We start from the raw sequence: 20,571 nt of genomic DNA, 5'->3' as shown, positions 1-20,571 counted from the left end.
TATTCTAGTACTACAAGATGCGAATCTTGGCCAAGCTAAGATACAGATGTGTGTACAAGACTGCACACACCATGCTAAATGGCAGGGCAGTTTTGTTGATGCAGTTGTACTAGCAGAGCAGAAGTAAGCTTGCACTGCACACCCGAGATAGTGTTACTTGTTACATTCACAGAAACTGAATGTACTTTGGAGTTATTTCTGTGTATTTCATGGAATACCTTTGGTCTTTGACTGGCATGCTGGAGGCTGGCATTGCTAGCTGGCTCCTTTATCTCCTAAAACCCTTTAACACATTGAAAAAGTATTAAAAAAATCTCTAATATAAATCTCCACAATTGTTTCAATATTGTTTTATTACAAAAATAGTTTAAGAACGAACAAAAAAATCATGGCAAAAATCAAATTTTGAATAATTAAGAGACTTTACAAGCCTCAAATCTCAAGTAATTTCTCTGCTGATTATTGTTGTGCAGCACGGTAACGATGTACTGATCTTTCACATCAACACATGGTACTGCACTGTACCTCAGCGCTCCTGCACAGTATCACATTCAGCAGCAGTACAGAGATTAAAAAGGAAATATGCGCCATTCCATTGTTTTATTGCTATCTAGTCTCATTGGTAGCGCAGCTTTTAGTCTCCTCAAGTTGTGTCTCTGTTTAGTAGAGACAAAACCAGCCCCTCTCGCCCTCCCCAATTACTGTATATCCACATAGATTCTTTTGATTTCAGAAAAGAGAATTAAAAAAGCATCAATCAGGCTCTTAAAAATATAAATATTCTTATATGCAGGAAATATACTTGTGGATAACTGGCTAGCTGAAAAGGGTCACATAGACATAGTCCAGCTGGCTGGACAAAAATGCACATCCCTCTCAGCTTAGCTGAAGTAAAGCAAAAATACACTATCCTTGGCTGTCCTTGTTACACAGTAACAGGAAGATTGGGGTGGGAAAAGAATGTTGCAGGTGGGAACAGATAACTACAGAAGACAAACTAGGGGCAGGCTTGGTATTTAGGCAACTAACCAATAATGAGCTTAGCTTTTGTAATATGTATGAGCTAATTATAACAAGGCATAAAAGGTGACTGTAAGGTACAATAAATGAAGTCTGCTGATCACTCATATTGAGTGACTGTGTCTTCCCTCCGTTGCAACATATACTGACCCCTACAATTAATACATTAATAATAATTTACTGGTAACATTAATCACATGACTCAGTGCCTGAATTTTTCTTTATTTAAAAACCCCTAAACATCCAGAACACAAAGGCCATGGGGCAGGGGTGTCCGAGACCTTCAGATGCACTGAGCTGGCTCTTACTTCAAAGGATGAATCATCAGAATCTGGTTGGTATCAGTAGAATTGGCCTGCACAATAGATGAGGCAAGTGCCTTTCCCTGGAGGTGCTTCTGTCTCTTGGCTACAGAAAAATAACACAGCTTGTCTGCGAGTGAACTTTTTACATTATATAAACCGAGCAAAACTTAAGTTATATAGCAAAGGTTTTCTGAAATAACCTCTGGAAGTTCTCACAATATAGCAAGCTCTCTTTCTAGAGTTTCAGTATATATTTCAGTAAGAACAAAGACACACTTGCAGTGTTTTCTTTTTACTCTATCCTTCCAATGTTGATCCAGAAGACACAATCTGCAAGCCTCAGCCCTACACACCTATTATTCTGGGCTGTGTACATCATTGCCACAAAGTTATACAGCTCCCTAAAGTGCAGAGAAAGCCTGGAGAATTCTGAATGCAATCAAAACCAGATATACTTGATACATCAGAATCTGGTAACAGGAAAAAGTTTGGGTATAGTCACATGAGACTGACTGCCAGGATAAAGTAACCATGTAAATACTGATATTCCCAGGGTACAGGTGCATCGGTGTTTTAGCCCCAAGTTCCTGGCTAGCCTCTGTTGCACAAATGACTGTCCTATTTTATACCAGCTCTAACATAAAAGAAGAAACACTTTTGATCAAGTCTTGCAGCTGACCCTTAAAAAGAGCATCCTATCTTGAAGCACTGTGAATGGACTAGAGGGGTTCTTTGTTTGTTTTTAATTATGTGGCTTATTCATTAAAAGGTTAAATTCCTGCTGGGTTTTCTCACACCACAATTTCACGCCACAGTTGGAGCCACAGCTTGGCTGTCAGGCTGGAGGTTGATCAGGGAATTGCTTGCTTGGGCCAGCTCTGCGATGGAGACTCGTCCTCGCTGTTTGATATACTGAGCCACAGCAGCCATCTCGTCCGGAGTAATGTAGATGAACTTTCCTCTGTCATCAATCACACCTACAGGGGGAAAGAAAGGACCTTGAAGTCAGCACTCTGGCTCCTCTCACTTCCCAACAGACATCAGTTGCTTCTTTTGGAAGGGATGTTCAAACTGCTGAGGCTGCATTCCACATCTAGGGCAGGCAGGACAATGTGCTAGCAGTCAGGCTTTTATTTCCTCTCTGCTGTTGGGTCTTTGAGCAGGGCTACAACAATAGCCAAGTGCCTTGGTAAGACTAATTTTGTTCAAAGTTACACATTTTTTTTCATTGTGTGCAGCTAGCTGGGAGTACCACAGCAGCTACTTTGGGTACATAGTTTTGGTGCCCATGTTCTGGGCCCAAGCAGCTGGTGGAGAAAAGAGAGTGGCAGAAAGGTCCAGGAGGTGATTCTGAGCCCCTGCGGGGCCCAGCTCAGCCATTCCAACCGCTCTAAAAGGGAATGAAGCTTATTTTCTGTATTTCAGTCCCTCCATCAAGAGTGAGATCAGATACCTCTGTTTTTAAAGCGTTACAGGATCAAACACAAGGCGGAGCGCCCCACTGCCATGCATTTTAGGCCAGAGACACAGCCAGGACAGTACACATCCTTATGCTTTGATTCAGAGCGCTACTAGGTCATTTGAATGGGTATCCACAGGTACCCACCAAGGTGGATGTTTCCCAGCCATGGCCACAGTATCAGATTAGTAAGTGTTTGCAGTGGCACCTTCTCTTACTTCATCCTTGGAAAGAAAAAGGCTGCCCGGTAATAAACCAGACTTGTTCAGACAGGGAACTACCCACGTGCTCGGTCTCTGCTTACGCTCCAACTTGGACTGCATGGGCACACGGCTAGCATCCTGGAGTGCTCCCGCATGTTTGCCTTTCCCACAGCATGCCATGCCATGGTCCTGGCTTTAGCCACTGCACTTTCACAACATGTTAGCAAATTACAAACAACCCCAAAACATCCAAGTGATTCTTTTAAATTCAGATTTCAGAAGACACCATTTGCAGCTGGCTGCTCAGCAATCCCAGAAGGCCTTCAGCAGGGCTCAGTCAACATGCAGAAGCCTTGTGCTGGTTCCTGAGTGTTGGGAACATTCACCCCCCACCCCTGTATAATGTATCACAGGAGCAACCAGATCCCAACGTGCTTTAAATAGTAGTTACACTGCAGCTGAAGCAGCAATTATGAAAATACCTATTTATCAAGTCCTGCTAGGATCCTCTGCAGTTTAAAAACAGAAATTACACTGGAAGCCTCTCTCTACCACAGCAAAGGCATTTTCTGTGCCACCTATTCACCAGCTACAACAAATTCCCCTTTGTGTTTTGGCTGTCACCTGTTAGAGTGCCATCTGCCATCAGGTCCTGGATTCTGTTAATTGCATCCTGTTTAGAAGAGAAAAAGGAATAAAAACCTGATCAAGAGGGAGAAAAAAAACCTTCTGCATGTTCAGATAAAATACAGATGGAAGCTTACATTTAAATCCTCTGTGTTAAAGACTACAGTAAAGGATACATGTTGGTATTTCCACACAGACAGATGCAGTAAGCCCTCTGGGGTGTTCAAATAACTTCCCTTCCCCCAAATAAGACTTCTATTGCTGTTACCTGGCTGTACAAGGAATGTGGGGGGACAGTTATAGAAATCTTCTCAGGGAAAGGCTGTATAGTGCCAATGCAACATGCAAGTTCCATGAAGTGCACTTAGGTACTTCTCCAAGAACCTGGCTACACTCGATACATTCCAGAGCTTTTTATATTTTTTCCTGCTCCGTTTAAAGAGGAAACCTCTTTTACTAATGCAAAGCAACAACTGGCTGAATTTATTGCTGGGTTGACTCTATAGTTACTCCAAGCATGCATTTCCACCGCACCTTCAGCAAGTATCTAAACCTTGGCTCCCACAGTTCTGCTTCCCTCCCTTTGTTGTATTTATGTGACCACAGAAGCAAATTATAGTTTAGATTTCAACCAGATAAATTCCCTCAACTGCCTCACTGCATGCTTAAACCAGTTCTGGTTTAAGAGAGAGGAAGGGGCATAGCAGCCTGGACTTACAGCAGCGTAAGATGCTGTGCTGAGGTACCCCAAGATCAGATTAAGGTACACAACAACAGAAAACACTGGTCACTTAGAAATACATGTCAAATATTCTCATAATAAAATAAACCAAGCCATGACTATTCTTCAGAGTCAAAACATAAAATGTTTAGAGAACAGGAAAAGGATGGGGCCGGGGAGAGGGGAAAGGACAGATATCACACCATGAGCTCACTTTGACAGGCTTATATGGTGCTGAGCAGGACAATTTTCTTGATGCACCAGAAGATACAAATTCTTCAGTGTTCTAAGAATACACAAGCAATTGGAGCAAAACACCTCATCTATTGATTGTCTGCAAATCTAACATTTCCAATTACGAAGACGGTGTCTGAACGTGCTTCTAGCTCTGCTTTTTATCCCCAAGTAGCCTGAATTGCCTTATTACCACATTTGCAAACACTATAGGATACATTACCCAACAGGCAGCTGTGCAAGAGGCAGAGTGAGCACTTTTCACTGAAACAATCTTGCACAACAGTCCTTCACCAGCCGGGTGGTAGTTCGATGAGTGGCCACATTTTTAGGGCCGACTGCTGATCTTGACCAAAATCCAGACATTTTCAGTAATGCTGAAACACTTGCGTAACTATTACCCTTATTTACTCCACTTTCCTGTCCTTTTAAAGTCATGGCTTGTACTTGCACCCCAAAAGTTAGTCCTTACCTGTGTTCTTAAACCCAAATGTGAAGCCAAGTCCTCGAGCTGGATTACCTTTGTTTTCTATGGAAATAAACAAGAGTTAAACGCAGCTGATGAATTAGAGGGTTAACATATTTGTTTTCCTTTCAAATAAAATAATGCATTTAATAGACAAAGTAGAACCTGTCATTCTAACTAACTTTTCCTAGTAAGCACTTTTCTCTGATGAAAAACTAACTTCAGTTACTTAAACCAGTCTGCTCTATGGAAAGCGTGAATGCTCTGACCCACTTAAGTAAAGACTCAAATACATTTGCCAGTGTTCATCCTGAACCTTTTCTTATGTTAGGAGGACAGGATGAGCACAATCACAATAAACAGCTATGGCTCTGTTCTTGCTCATGCTGACTTTCTCAACTGCTACCTTTAATTTTCAGTATGCTTTAACAAGATCCCTTTTTGTTTGAGAGATGCTTCAAAGTACCTTTTAAAAAGATCACTGGTACATATTGGCACATACATAAAAATCCAGACAAGACTGGCAGCATTATGAACTTTAGCCTATTTCACTAATGTTGTGTATTAATGTTGTGTATTAATGCCATATTAATCTTCCTAAGCAAGTGAACACCTTATTAAAATTGTCAGTGTTGGAAGTGTACTGCTAACACACTCGGGCACAGGCAGTGCAGCGATCTCTGAGAACAAAAGCAGAAGCAGGAACTGCAAATCTTCATCTGGCTTTTGACAGAGATTCTTACTGCAGCCTCTCTCAGTCAGGACACAGTCATCACTGCTCACATCTGGTTTTATGCTTCTCTGTAGCTCCAGAGAATTAGAGAAAACACCTGGTGCACTCATCTGGAGCTACTTGGTTCCTGTTTTCTTATCTGCAAAAGTTTTAGAAACTTGTCTGTTTAGAAGCAGTAAAAGGATACGCTGTTTGCAAGGACCTTGGAAAATACAAAGCTTTTGAAAACTGTTCAGTTAACATTCTGGACCACATTCCTAAGAGCCATATATGTACGGCCACATGAGCTACATCTACATTATCAGATGCAATACTTCAAACAACAGATGCATTTGTTTCTGATCTTGAGAGTACGCTGGAAAGACACTGATAAATTAGAAATTGAGAGGCTGAAATAGATGAATCTTTTTCATGAACAAAAATCAGACAAAAAAAGCCACACACAGACTTAGTAGTTGTGAAGTTTGATGCAGCCAAGCTAGAGAACTGAATACCATAGACTGAACGCATGGAATTGGAACCAGTCCATGGAATTCAGTTCTCAGAGCTGGGAACTGCCAAGATTCGTCACATCTTCTTTTAAAAGGATGGGGGGGGGGGGGCGCGAGGGGGTGCAAAGCCACATAAACAAGAAAAACAGGATTTAAACCTTCATTTGAAGATATTCACCCTCAATGACCAAGTTTAATGGAAGGTTTCCAAGATAGATCCTGCTGTGAATAAGAGCCCAGAGGGTGGGGTGGAATTTGGATGCATTCCCCACACACACTCTGAAATATAATGACATTTTGAGGTCTCAAGCAAACAAAACACTTCACCACATGCTTTACGATTTAAAGACAGACTTAACTTTCATAGAGCCACATATACACATCCACATTTTACTGAACTAATTTAATTTTAGGTATGATTCTGCCACTGTCCTCAGCGAGGGATGAAACAGAGCAAGAGCTCTCAGGATTAAGATGAATAACATTCTTTCCCCCTTATCTTGTAAGCATGATTTTTTAAGAAAAACCAGGAAGGATCAAAGCTTGAGTCCTTTGCTATCCCCTTCAAATGTAGTTTGTTGTTTCAATTTACTGGCTGTAATTCAGATGCATTCAATGATACACTATCAAGCCGGGTGAGAACAGTCTGATGGAGAAAATGCAGGCTCCTATTTCCCTGGGCCAAGAGAGCTAGTGCTCCACAGCAAGGGAACTGCTCAGCCACTCTTTAACCTCTGCCCATTTCATTATGAATTTTTTGAAGTGCTTAGAGAGCCCACAGAGCTGGTTTGTAAGGTGTGTTGTGCAGCTACAGCACTGCTAAGTAAAACCATAACGCTCCCATTAAGAACTGGTTATTCTGCTCCTCAGAGCAGAGCAGTCGAGTCTATAACTTGAGGACTGGCCACTGTAAGAAGCAAACACACACACAGGACAGCAACCGCAGCAGAGACTGCCACAGCTGAGGGTGTGATGTGGTGATACTGCAGCAGAGGGGTTAAACTGGTTGCAGGGCTACTATGTAACCCCCAAAGGAAGGGAGATACTTAGCTTTCAGAAAAGCAGAATTGGGGATTGTCAATCCTTTTGGTGCCTTTAAGAAAAATCCCATTTAAAACAATCCCACGAGGCAGAGCTGAAGAAAAGAGGCTGCATTTTATTTCAAACACACTTCGGAATGAAGCATGGAGTGAGCTATCTCCAGTCAGTTATACCAGTAAAATAAGTTATTCAATGGAAGAGCTAGATTAAATTTTGTTTTGTAAAAATGTCACTTGATCTTAATTTATACACTTTTCAGACAGCTACTAGCAGCTTAGCACTGCTTCTTGATACAAGTCAACGGTTTCTGTGAACAGAATATAAGCGCAATACATAATCTATATATTAAGCATACTTTCAAGATTAAAAAAAAATACTAAAACTTGTAAAAGAAAGCAATGCCCTAGTTCTGAAACTCATTTCTACATAGGAAATCAGGTGTTGAAGTACTTCTGAATTAGGTTTTCAGCCCATGCTTTTCTCTGACGTCAAGTAGAAGTGACTAATGAAACTATACATATGTGCTTGAACACTGAACTGAGAGTTTGTGACTAATCTGTTCCACCCATGGTAACTACTAGGCCAATGTGCAGAAACAGACCCTACTGCATTATCCCTTGAACCGTGTCCCCCCCCCCCCCCCCCCGCATTTTTGCAGAAGATCCCAAGGGACATGTTCTACCTACTGTTATGCTAGGGCAGCTTGTTTATCAAGAACAGCACATTTTCCTTACTCCACAGCTTGGCAGTATGTTGAAAGCCTTAGATGGGAACAGGTGAACTGGGATCACACCGTACCATGTAGTCTACTTCCATGGATAGTAATTGAAACAGAGGGTGGTCTGAACAGACACTGCCATTTCAGAATTCCCCTCCCTTTCAAAGGGATCTCTCTGGCTTCTGGGTAAAACAGAATATCAAAATCACCACGTGGCTGCAAAGTGAAATGTGCCATCTGATGCTTCATCGTCACTCCATGGTTTTACTCAGGGTCTTTAAGCATGTTACCCATAGCGTTTACAATCTGCTCTCAGCTGTCTCACCTGCTTTTGGTGGTGCTTCTGATCAGAGATGACTAGCTTATGCTGGGGACTTGGTTACAGAACAGGGGCTATTTTCATTTGGACTGCAGTAAATCCTAACTCTGAGATCTAGTAGGTTACACATTTCCAAATTACTCCCAGAGACTGTTGCCCAGAAAGTGCTCGACAGATGCAACCCTAGCAACCTCTCTCACTGTGGCCTGTTGGCAATGGGATACACTACCAAAAGTGCCAGTGACGCAGGAGGCAGAGAGCAGCACAGCAAAAGGCGCTTGCACCTGTAGCTTTCCAGCAACTCCAGGTCAAGCCGTTGTTCAGACTTGCATGGCACTCACTCACACTGACTCCTTGCAAAGCATTACCCATGAAACAAATCTGCTTGTAAGTCCGTGGTTTGGCTGGGATAATGGATATGCAAAACTGGCCCAAAGTGTGAGATTCTGGATTAACAAAATGGTTAGGACTTCAGTAAGTACACAAGTGACTTGCTTACTAATGAAGTCTTTCACACATGACATACATTGTGAGATATAAGTCCAGTTTCCAGTGAAGGAGGAAAGGATTAGGATGAAAGATTTGTGTAACATTGTTAGAGTAGAAAAACGCACTTGACCAACAGTGGAGAAAGAAGCATTTGTCCTTACAGATCAAAAATGGAAATCCTTGTGAACACACCACAGGTTTTAAATAATCAACCATACAATATGATGGGAGACTAAACCACCTTGTTAAAAACAAGTGATCTTATTCTTAAATATTGCTTCCGAACATTAAGACAACAATTGCAAATTGCACGGATCAAAACAAGAAAAGAAATCACATGGAAAGTTGGATTGACCTTTACAAGGCCAGTGTTTCAGACACAAACACATCCCGCATGGCAGGCCACATGCTGGTACAGCAATTCTTACGCTGAGCTGAAATGTAGAGATCATTTTCTAAATCAGTAGCTGATGTTCACAAACAAAAAGCCTGAATGACCCAAATCCCAACTGACAGCAAATATTGCTGTTTATAAACTCTGAGGGTGATCCACCAGGCACAGAGTTTATAATGCCTATCCTTATGAAAGAGGGTAAGAGCTACAATCCTGCCCCCAAAAGCCAAGACACAGCTATATTACAAACTATTTTAACAATGATGGACATGCTCACACATGATTAAGTAAATAATGCAGACTTTAGCCAAGGTACCACTTTTGTTACTTGTTGAATATTTAAGTAAATCAAAGTGGATGTCAAGATTTCCCTTCTTTCTGCAACTCAGCTCTTTGACAAGGGTATTTTACACAGTCTAACAAGTATAAAAGGAACAGAAAGACCAACGGTAGCTTACCTTCACATATTCCAAAAATTCCATTAGAAAGCTGCGAGTCTGGATACAGCAAGGAAAACAGCTGTTATTTTAAACTCATGAACATTAAATGCATTGCAAACTTCTTGAGTACAAGTATTAAGTGTTTGCTTTGCATACTTCCGAAGTTTTAAATATTACACACAGAGGGAGAATTTGAACTGGAAAAAAATAATATCTAGATTTAATCTTAACTAGGAATTTACAATAAGTATTTACTAAGATAGAACATTGCTCAAGTAGAATTTGTGTTTAAGTATTTCCTGAAAGGAAATCTTCTGAATCTTTTACTCTTCACATCATACATACCCTAAAATAACCATGGCTGGGTGAGTTTGTCCATTGTGTATGAAGTTACACACACACACTGAGGACATTTTGTACAGGGGTAAAGTAAGAGTGATTCAGGAGACAGCTCATACAGATGGTCAAGTGTAGCACACAGCTGCACAGCACATGTGGAAGCTCAAGCCGTTTCCAAAGCTATGCACCTGAAGTTTGGCATGTTAATACAAGCGGCTCAATTTTCAAAGGCAATGCAAACAATGTGCATTTAAGTCAACAGGAGATCAGGTTACTTTACAACCCTGGAAATCAATCAGCCTTAATTAACTGCTTGGCTCTGGACTCAGGACCTTGATTTTCAGCATGATTTTCAGCACACTAGCCTCAACACCACAAGGCAGAGTCAGCTATTGTAACAGGATACTAAAATGCTTCAGTACATTTTCTGCCACAAGGCAGAAGGGTGGCCTGCCATTTCTGCAAGACTGGTGTCTCCAAATAACTACGTACCTGTTATTGTTTCTGATGATGACTTTCAAATCACCTACTGTTAAAGTTCTAACTCCCCACCCCTATCAAGGATATCTTATGTTGAGATCCAGGCATTATCAACTGCCTGCCAAGCTCTTTAGAGTGAGAAACACCCTCCTCGGTTCCCACATATAGAAAGATTAATTTCTCCTTGACAGGCAGCTGTAGGAACACAGACAATAAACACATTCTAGCTTCAAAGGGCATCTAAAGTGGAACACTAATATTTAGGTATAATCTGATCTTCTAACAGGATAGGCACACATTTTTGAAGGAACATTTAATAGAAAGTATGCATTTTAGGAAATTCCCCATCGCAGGTTACAACTTCTCTTGGTGTTAATCCTGGCATACTGGAGGAATTTATCTTAATGGGAAGAGATCCACAGTGAGAACTTGTGACTAATGTCAAGCGGTATTGACTCATTACAAGCTCCTCAGCCCAAAGCCACTCTTAGTCACACTAGATGGAAATCCATTCAATTCAACAGGGTTGCTTTAGCAGAGAGGCGAGTGCACCCATGGTCCTGAAAAAGGATACGGATCACAAAATGCAGCTCAAATTTGACTGCTACAACCCAAGAGCAATTTCAGCATTTGATAGCAATTAAAATGAAGCTAACAGGTTTTCAGCAGACAGAATAAGAACACTGCCTCCCACAACAGTGAAACTTTTTTCAAGTTTGCTGTGATATGTCAAATATCACATTTCAACCCCCATCCCCAGAAGTGCGCCCGCAGGCAGCCACAGGAGCGGCATACTAGAACGTTATGCACAAATCTGAAATGCTATCAACCATAGCAATCATTTGCAACACTGCATGCACAATTTTCCGACGTACAACCCATAAGCACTAGGGCTGCGTCCTATGAATTCTCTTAACAGAAGCCTTTTAAGACAAGAGCTTGGTTTTTAATTTGATTTCACAGCAGCTCTTGGTCTAGAAAATAAAACCAAACCCAAGCAATTCCCCTAAAGATATGTGGGCACTACCAAACTCCAAATTTAGCCTCACTTTCATCTGGCCCACTGTACATGGGTAGGGCAGAGCCGACGACAGAAAGATTAGCTGAATTCCAGAATTACTTTTATTTCAGTCCTTAGATCAAGGGAGAGAACTAACTCCCAGCAATATGCATTTGCCTTAGCACTCTAACTTGTAGGAGTCTGGTATGAGGAACTGTAGCACTCCCCAGGAAATAATGCAGGTTAACTTGTGCCATATACATAATTTAGTTTCTACAAGCAAAAACATTTGGCTGACTCCGACTTTCAAGTTTGTTTTACACAAGACAGAATGCAGTAAGGGCAACTTGAGCCTAATGATAAAGGAAACTGCAGTGACAGCCTAACATACATACCTCTTCCTCTGTCATTGATTCTTCAACCCCTTCCTCTTCAACTACAAAACTCTCCCTCAGTTTCAGGTACTCTTCATACTCTCTTTTCTCCTCTTCTTCCTTTGCCTTCCTTTTTTCCTCTTCCTGGACAGGAAAGGTGACAAGTGGTCAGTTTGCTCCTCCCCAAATAAGGTTTATTTTTAAGTAAGTATCTTCTTTATCTGCAGTCTGGTTTTACTAAGAGAGACAGCAGATTAGGATTTTCCAAAATGAGTCTAAATTCTCCCTTGATGGCATCATTACTTTGACCAGCACCCGTCAAGGTAGTAACCATCTCACATGGTCATGTAAGCTCACACACAATATAGCTAGGCTGGTTCTTAACAGATCTGACACAGGGGAGAAAAAACACACTTATATAGCAAACTGCTTGCTTAATTTGCATGAATATGTTTCTTCTGTAAATCCCGTGACAGGAAGTCCCTGCCCCTAACTGTACTTTGATGCAACATCCACATTTTCAGTAACTGGCCCCAATTCTGCTTTGACATGCACTAGTGTACATTGGGAATGATCACAAAGAATAGTGGAGTTACACTGGTGTCCATCTGTGTGTGGGAAGAAGCCGGCCTGTAAAAGTGTTTCAAGTAAATTCTCTTTCTTATGACATAGAAGCAAACTACATCTACATGGAATGTAAAGAACTGTATAAAATATTTTAGATGTAGGAGACAAAGCATTACTGTATTAAAAAAAAGGGGTTTTAAAGATATTTGATTGTTAACCAAATCCTATATGCTCTGTTTTTAGTTATTTACAACAAAAATACTTCCAGTTGCTTACTTACCCTGCAAGAAATGTTAAGTCTTAAAAAAACCGAACTTATGCAGACCCAGAAAACTCTAAGCCCAACATGAGTAAAAGAGTGATTTATATCTAGGTTATATAGAATAGTCACACATTTCCAAAGCAAAACTGTGATTAAAATTTTTGGAATGTGATAGATTACTTTAAAAAATGTTTCAAAAAAGAACAGGTTTTTACTGGGAGGTTATAAATTTGCAGGTTTTCCATCATTTTCTTTTAAAACTTGTTTTGCTGTTCTCTGAAACACTTCACACGTTTAACTTCACACAGAAGAAAAATGTTTCCTTACAGAACTGTTTCTTCCACAGAGAAATTTATGTTTGTACAGCACCTGGTACAATGAGATTCCAACTTGACTGGCCTCTAGTTGCTATCACATGGCAAAGGCTTGACTAAAACTTACTAAGATGAGTTCTTTAGATTTCAGTGACAATCTCAGGGTATGCCTTTCCTATTATCATAGGAATTTATCTCGTAATTATTGATTTCTAAATGCTTGCCATGCTATATCTTTGTCACTAATGTGGTAATTGCTTCCTTAAACAGCTGGAGAGCAAACGCTTGTTCGATTAAAGCATGAAGAGACAGAAACAGGTCATTGAGTATATTGAAAAATGTCCATATTAGAAAAGATGCCATGTAAGGCCAAAACCAGCAAGATTCCAGAAATGGGGATGGGAGGCTTGCCTTTCAATAAAAAACTAAGAGAAAGTGTATTTGGTCCTAATTTTATTTAATCAAACTCCCATGAAGTCACAAGAAGGAATACTACCTACATGCAAGTTTGAGAAAAACAGGACCAAAAGGATCTTATCGTATGTGCAAAGTCAAAACCATTTTTTAAACTGCTATCTCATAAAAAAACCCCTATAGATCTGAGGAAGGCCTCAAGAAAAAACAAGACCATTTTCTGGGTCATTCATCACTGTAACAACTATTAGCAAAAGCCCAACAGTTCATTTTTTCCTTATAAGTGCTACAGGTGCCAAGAACAACATAACCATAATTCATCTGGAAATGAAAGCAATTTTTCTTTTCTTGTTAAGTGCATTAAATTTAATCTTGACTTGATCCTGGAAATACAAGAATAAGGTTCTTCCCCTGGTCTATTACAGAGGTTGTAATTCAACAGGATTTGAAGTGACAAAAAACAATAATCACAAAACCTGAAAATTGCTTTGGCAGGTAATTTCTAGATGGTTCTATGAAGAAAAGAAAAAAGAGAAGACAGCATCCCATTTATAACTGAGAGCAACAATAACTAAAAAATATTTTCCTGTTTATGGAAGGTCTAACAACAAATGAACAAGACTCATTCCTGTCCTCCTTACCTATTTGAAGAATAGTACCTTGAATTTTATTAAAGCATACCAGCATGTAACAATTAGTACTTCCATTTGCAACATGTGCAGAAAAGCAACTCTGCTGCAAGACTGGCAAAGGACTCTGCTATCACTCCCTCTTTCGTGGTCTCCTTAAAAGCCAACATGAGTTTGTTTGCCAGATCCTAAGTTTTGATACTACGATCAGCAGGGCATTTCCAGGTGGCCTGAGCCACTGCTTCAGTAGCTAAAGCATGTCAGCTCTGAAAGCTTTGTGTTTCCTGGCGGTTGTAGCCTCCTCCATAACACTATTTCCAGAAGCTTTTTCATTTAATAACTAAAAATCCCAGCCACTTCCTGTACAGTCTCACATGCTTTACTACCTAAATTCACCTATGATTCAATCTGCAGAAAAAGAATGATATAGCCAAATTGTAAACTGGTTCAAAGCCAAGAAGAGAGATGACTTTGCCCAACTGCACTGGGAGAAGCAACCAGCAACAGCAGTGAGGCTGAGCAGGGGAAACCCTAGCGAAGTCAGGCTGTCTATCAACACTCCCTCTCAGCTATTTTTTTCACCATCACGCTAGCGCTCTTCTTTTGCACGCCTAAGTCATGGAAGGTGCAGGGTCAAATTTAGACAGGTGTCATTCCCACAAAAAACAGTCTGTCTGCATGCATAACCCACACACAGAAACACTCTTAGCGCCCCAGGGTCTACTAATGAAACAGAGCCCAGTACTTGCTTCATGCAAGTCATATAGGGGGCACTCAGCACAAATATAAATTTAAGAAAACCACATCTTTGCCAGTCAGGCTTCTTTGCCTCTCCTCACTCTGATCTCATTAACTGCTGTGGAGTTAAGTGGTAAAGCATGTGGCTCAGAGGAGAGATAACAGCTGGGCCACCTCCCTTAAGCAATGGGTGGGGTGGTGGGGAAATCCCAGCATCATGGAAATTCAGTGACTGCAGATGCTCACCTTCAGCAGCCTTTTTAAATTTTTTTCTTTTTTTTTTGAAGCAGGTTCACTTCTCACCCACCTCAACGTTACTCAAACTGGGGAACTTGCTACAGTGTGAAGATTTCTTCTTGATCAGTTTACTACATGGCGTGAAGAACAAACTCTCTCACTTTGACCAATGTCTTCATTGGGGCGTGTGTGTGTGTGTTTGAAATTAAAATTAATCCCTTAAAGCTTTCTTCCTTCTCTCCTTTTTCTGATGAAATGTCCACATTATCACTGCTGGATCGACTCTACCTCTGCATGCCTGCTATGAGTCCCATGTGTCACTTCATATGGCAGAGACCCAAGAGTTTCCAGAGCTCTGTGCACCCTGTGGATCTCCAGCACTCTGGGAGACACTTTGCAACAACCTTACCCCTTTCCTATACCAAATCTAGTGAGCACTGACTTCCCACTGCAGCCAGTCCCAGTCCTGCCACTGCTCTCCAGGTTCTTTCCATCCCACCAAGGACCTGGATTTGCTGTGAGGCTCCTCTCAGATCACCACCTTCTGTTCAACTCTTACCTTGATCACAATGATTATTTCTATGACATCAAAAACACACAACCGCACAAGAGCCCAATCTTGTATCAGGTGAAACCCAGAGCATCTTGAAAACTTTCAGGCTTAGAGCTGGAAGACAACCTTGACTCTTGGGATCACAAATCCCTCTGGAGTCCTGGAATGCTGCTTGAGTAACTGCACTGTTCTGCCTAGTTGACAGATTACAGCCTTTGGAGGTTTATCATGCAATACTATTTTTAGCAATAGGTGAGGACCCTTACAGTACGGTCTGGCAAGAAGATACGGAACCACTGTTCCTAACTTTCATTGCAGTGACCCATTTAAAATTACACTGAGACTAAGTGATACTGACCTATACAGTAAGTAGCTTTTCTGAGAGCTTTGCCTAAGCAGCTTTCCTAGAGAGGAAGCTGTTAGTTGTGTGCTGTGCCAACTCCCCTACAAATCAGACAAAGGACCAACCTGCTGACAAACAAATCACTTCTAGGCAGCTTATTTGACTGCTAAGTGGAAGAGATCTCACTGCTAGTGAGGAAGGTAGAGCAAACACTGGACTCCAACTACTACCTGCTACCAGCTGCTCCTTGTTTGCAGCTGTTTCTTTAATGTGCAGAATGAGAAAGAGCATACTGGTTTCTATGCCAAATGCTTTGAGGTTCATGGACCAAAGAAACCCTCCTTGTATAGCATCCAGTTTCTGGACTGTTAGTGCAGGTTCTGCAGGAAGAAAAAAGGCACTCTACTGTAAATAATTTGGCACATAGTAGATGGATCTCTAAGATTCCTGCCCCCTTCACTGTTTAGACACAAAATAAAAAAAATACCTTTAGAAAGACAGAGTAAGTGTTCTTAAAAGTCCTCACCCTCTCAAAATCACAGTAGAATGAGCTTTCTGCAAGCTTTTCAATGTTTACTTCCTTAGAAGAAATTGATTTTCAGAAAAGTGTACACACTTGAAAACTGATGCTTAAGCTGAAACAATGTAGTAGTTTCCATCAGTCTCCAGCAAGGCACTGTTTGTGTATGAATAGTGGATATAAATGCCAAACAGATAATGAAAGGCTCTGCTGAGAAGCACACAAATCTTGACGGTCACATAATGCTACACATAATAACTCAACAATCAACATTTTAAAACTTGGTGCCAATTCTTACATGATCAAACATCAAATTAAAGAGCCAAAACTTTTGGGTTTTAGCTCTCAAAAGCTTCAACAGGACCTTTTGGATCACTAGCTCATCCAGACCATTTTTATTTAAGGCACATAAATGCAAAACTGAAAGCCTACATAAAATTGCCCTAGTTTGGAAACTTTGGGCATAGCTATCTATGTTCAAGAAATACAGATCTTGTTTTAATGTAATGGTCCCCACTCCTGCTGTGGCCTTCTGTTTCACAACAGTTAAAAGCTTGCTCACTGGAAGACTGGTACCTTCTCTACTGTACTAAGCTATGTTTCCAGAGTAGTCCACAGCAACACACCCTGTTCAGCGCTGCATTTTAGTATAGAAGAGTGATATCTGTGAGCCCTGCACCTGCACAAGCAGTTTCCTTAGCGGGGCAAAGCTAGGCTGAGGGAGTAAAATCTACAAAAATCCCTGTGCACAGGAAAAAAAAAAAGCTCTTCTGTGAGCAATCTGCAAGGCTTTGTACGAAGACACTGTTTTGCAACATCAGAGGAAGTTCGCTCTCATTGATAAGGTGTCGGTTGGTAAACCATTGCACCACTAAAAAACTCCAAGAGTGAAAGGGAAATCCCCAGGGTAAAGCAGAGCTGAAGCAAATGCCAATTAGCAAGGAGCTTCCTCACACACATAGCCAATCAGGTCATCAGAACACTGGAAAGGAAACTTTAATTTAAAAATATATTATCTGGTTTGCAACACTGAAGCCAAGGGGCAACCACACTTTATTTATATGTGCATACAAATATATTTAAACAGAACCAAGGGTTATTTTTCTGAAGAATATGCAAGATTTTAGCCCCTAGAACTCCCTTGAAGGTACAGTTCCCACTTGTAGTATAGCACTGTGCGAGTTGTCCAAAAATGACTGGAGATATCCATTTGCTTATAAAACGAAGTGGGTTTTCATCTGACTCAAGTAGTCATGATTTCCACTAGATTTCATATCTCAATCTACTTGAGTGGGGTATGTATGTGAAAGGGTTAATAGTCCCAGTGACTTTAATAAAGAACAACAATAGGGAATTTCTAGAAGATCTGTGTGCTGCAACATGAGTTTCAATACTCCTGAATCTATTTGGCTTCCCTCATCATCTGACAAACTTTTAGATGGTATTTAATGGTGCAGGAATCACTGTTTGCTGACGACTAGGATTCAGCTATTAGTTTAAGGCTGTAGTTGAAACACCAAAAGGAAACTCTCCTTTACACTAAGACAATCTCAATGTTCACAGAAGTTAGCCCAATTTTGGTAGAAATTTTTGGGAGAGAGATTGAAAAAAAAAAAAAAAAAAAGGTTCAACTGAGATTTAACTAACAAAGCTGGTTACGCTTGTTTGAAAACCTGCCACTGTCACTATACCAGCAGAAATATTCTGATGTACTGGAACAGGAAGGGAAAAAAATGAAGCTGACAACCATAACATTGCTCAGACAAACCTTAGGAATAAACCCTGAATTTCTTGTGTCTCATGGGACTATATAAACTTCTGAAATGTCAGTAATCAAACTGCCTCCAAAAATCATACAACCAGCTACCCTCTGCTTTTTATCTCATGACTATCAACCACTACTTGAGCTACATTTTGTAATTTTGCCTTTCCATTTCCTAACTTACATGGGGGAATAGTCTACAAGGGCTCACTTGTGACAAAACGTTGCTTGTGGAAATGAATTCTTTCTCTAGAGGAATGTATAAATGACATTTTACCTTATGTATTCTATAAACACTACAATAAATCCAATGATCCCTTTATCGCTTCTAGGGGCCTGGGAAAGACAGGCAGTATCTTTTACATCATACAATCAATCTGTAACAAGATTTGAAAGATAAGATGTTACGATCATAAAGGCAGGTTACGCTTACACACACAGTAATCAAGTATCTATTCATTCAGTTTGTTTCCCCTCCTATCACCCAGTCAAGACTGAAACACTGAAGTCTTGTTATTACCATGCTCCCTGTAATACTGCTGCTTTCTTTGCTGACTGAAGCAGGAACTCAAGCAATGCAGCCTAAACACATACAAGTCTTGAACTGTTCAGTTTCCTGCTAAAGACTTGGACGAAGACAGAGACTAAAATTACTAGAAACCAGTTGTGGATGGACATTAAATATTGTCAGATACATTTACTTTGATCCATGTTCAAAATACTCAGCAGTTACTGAATTATCAATTTGTCTTGGACCCAAGCAAAAAATAAAATATTGAAAACACTTTCCCTTGAGTAGCAGAATAATGTTCATGATGTAGGCTGGTGGGCTGGCTTGCTGCCCTGATAAAGACTACTGGGGAAAACAAAGGAATGAACCAAACAACAACAACAAAAAAAGCTTAAAATGACAAGATTTAGGTAACCAAGGAAGGTATCAGCTAAAGTGAATAGCAAGCTAGATTCAGCCATCTGAGCAATTTTAAAAATTCTAGCAAGTGCTCCTTTGGACTGTTGTGCAGGGAATTTAAAAAAAAAAATCAAAAGGAACAAAAAAAAAAAATCAGAGCCTTGGTTTATATTCCTCTCTTTCACTGAGCCTTGTAAAACGGAGGTGGAACCATTTTAGTGCAGTCTTTACTAGGAATACTAAAAATTAAAATAAAAACAAGTAAGATTTTCCTCATTCAACCAAAGTAAATTACTCTGCCCTAAACTGACCAAAAGCAAATTTGGAAAAAAAAGCTAGCTATGTTAATAAGCACTTTCTGTGAGAAGAGATCTCTAGTTAGAATTTCACCCTTATTTTCTACTCAACTTTTCAACCATGCCTGACTGATCTTGATTAGCCAGCTATACCCCAGGTCAAACCCATAGGCAATCAACAGGATAACATCTTTGTCCTGTGCTGCAGCTTCTTTTCAGCAGGCTTGCCAAGCTCAACTGCACTTTGCTTAGCAATCCACCTGCCATACTGGCTACCACTCTGGAAGGAACTGAAATTCTGTTCATTAGCCTCTTCTAAAGGAAGCGACACTTAAAACTATGTTAGCATCCAGCCAGTATGCCCTTCTAATTCCCCCAAAAGTACTAGGGTCATTCGGTTCACTTCAACCAACTTCAGGATTTCAACAATATCACATTCCCAGAACCTTAGGGAAAATATTAATAAAATAAAATAAAATGATCAGGGAACTGGTTGGAAACAAAACACTTAAAAGAATATACCACTCGCCATCCGAGTTATCTGTTATGCTAAGCAGGATGGGCAACAGATGTGCTTTAGAGGCAATCAGAGCTCATCTTGCGTCTTTCCAAGCTGGAAGTACGAGGGGGAGAAACTCGAAGTACTTTGGAGGAAAGCAGTGACTGCAAGGCAGAAGCTGGTGCTACTGAAACACATGGGCAGGGGAACAGTGGTAGACACTGATCCAGAGGAAGCCAGATCTGATAGTTCTGCTGTTACAAAACACCCTGGCTAAGCACCAGAGCGGCTCGGACTAGTTGAGGTCAGTTATTCAGCCTCATGGTTCACGCTTTGACTGCTGCCAGGTACTTCTAAATTTATACATCTCTCTCGGAAGGGCAGCTGTGGAATAACTGGTCCCTTGCAAATTTTTTCAAGTCAAAGTCTTGGATCATGCTACATATCCTGATGTAGTACTGACATTCTCCTCATCCATTTCAATTTCTGAAATTCAGGAGATTTCTGCTGATGAAAAGGAAAAAAGACAATTCAGAAGATAAAGGATTTTGGAAAGGCTAACCCCATAGGTAAATGTAGATTCTACAGAAGATCCCATGAATACAACCTGCATGTGTGATGTATGGAATTTTTTTTTAAAGTTGCTTTATCCTGCCTTCATACGCCCAACAGAG

General features: G+C 40.6%; 1 protein-coding gene across 1 annotated transcript in view; it reads right to left on the bottom strand.

The window, feature by feature from the left end:
* Nucleotides 1–334: 334 nt before the first annotated feature.
* Nucleotides 335–20,571, bottom strand: part of DDRGK1 (DDRGK domain containing 1) — a 40,556-nt gene continuing 20,319 nt past the window's right edge. The window contains exons 5-9 of the mRNA XM_055708051.1: nt 11,875–11,997; nt 9,679–9,717; nt 5,042–5,098; nt 3,612–3,660; nt 335–2,302 (exon numbers count right to left, since the gene is read on the bottom strand). Coding sequence (XP_055564026.1) covers nt 2,130–2,302; nt 3,612–3,660; nt 5,042–5,098; nt 9,679–9,717; nt 11,875–11,997 — 441 coding nt within the window. The 3' untranslated portion in view covers nt 335–2,129. The remainder of the gene's footprint in view (nt 2,303–3,611; nt 3,661–5,041; nt 5,099–9,678; nt 9,718–11,874; nt 11,998–20,571) is intronic.

The sequence above is a fragment of the Falco cherrug genome, chromosome 1 (genome assembly GCF_023634085.1).
Source record: "Falco cherrug isolate bFalChe1 chromosome 1, bFalChe1.pri, whole genome shotgun sequence".
In the NCBI taxonomy this organism is placed as follows: domain Eukaryota; kingdom Metazoa; phylum Chordata; class Aves; order Falconiformes; family Falconidae; genus Falco; species Falco cherrug.
The sequence above is the reverse complement of the archived record's forward strand: the minus strand, read 5'-3'. Positions and strand labels throughout refer to the sequence as shown.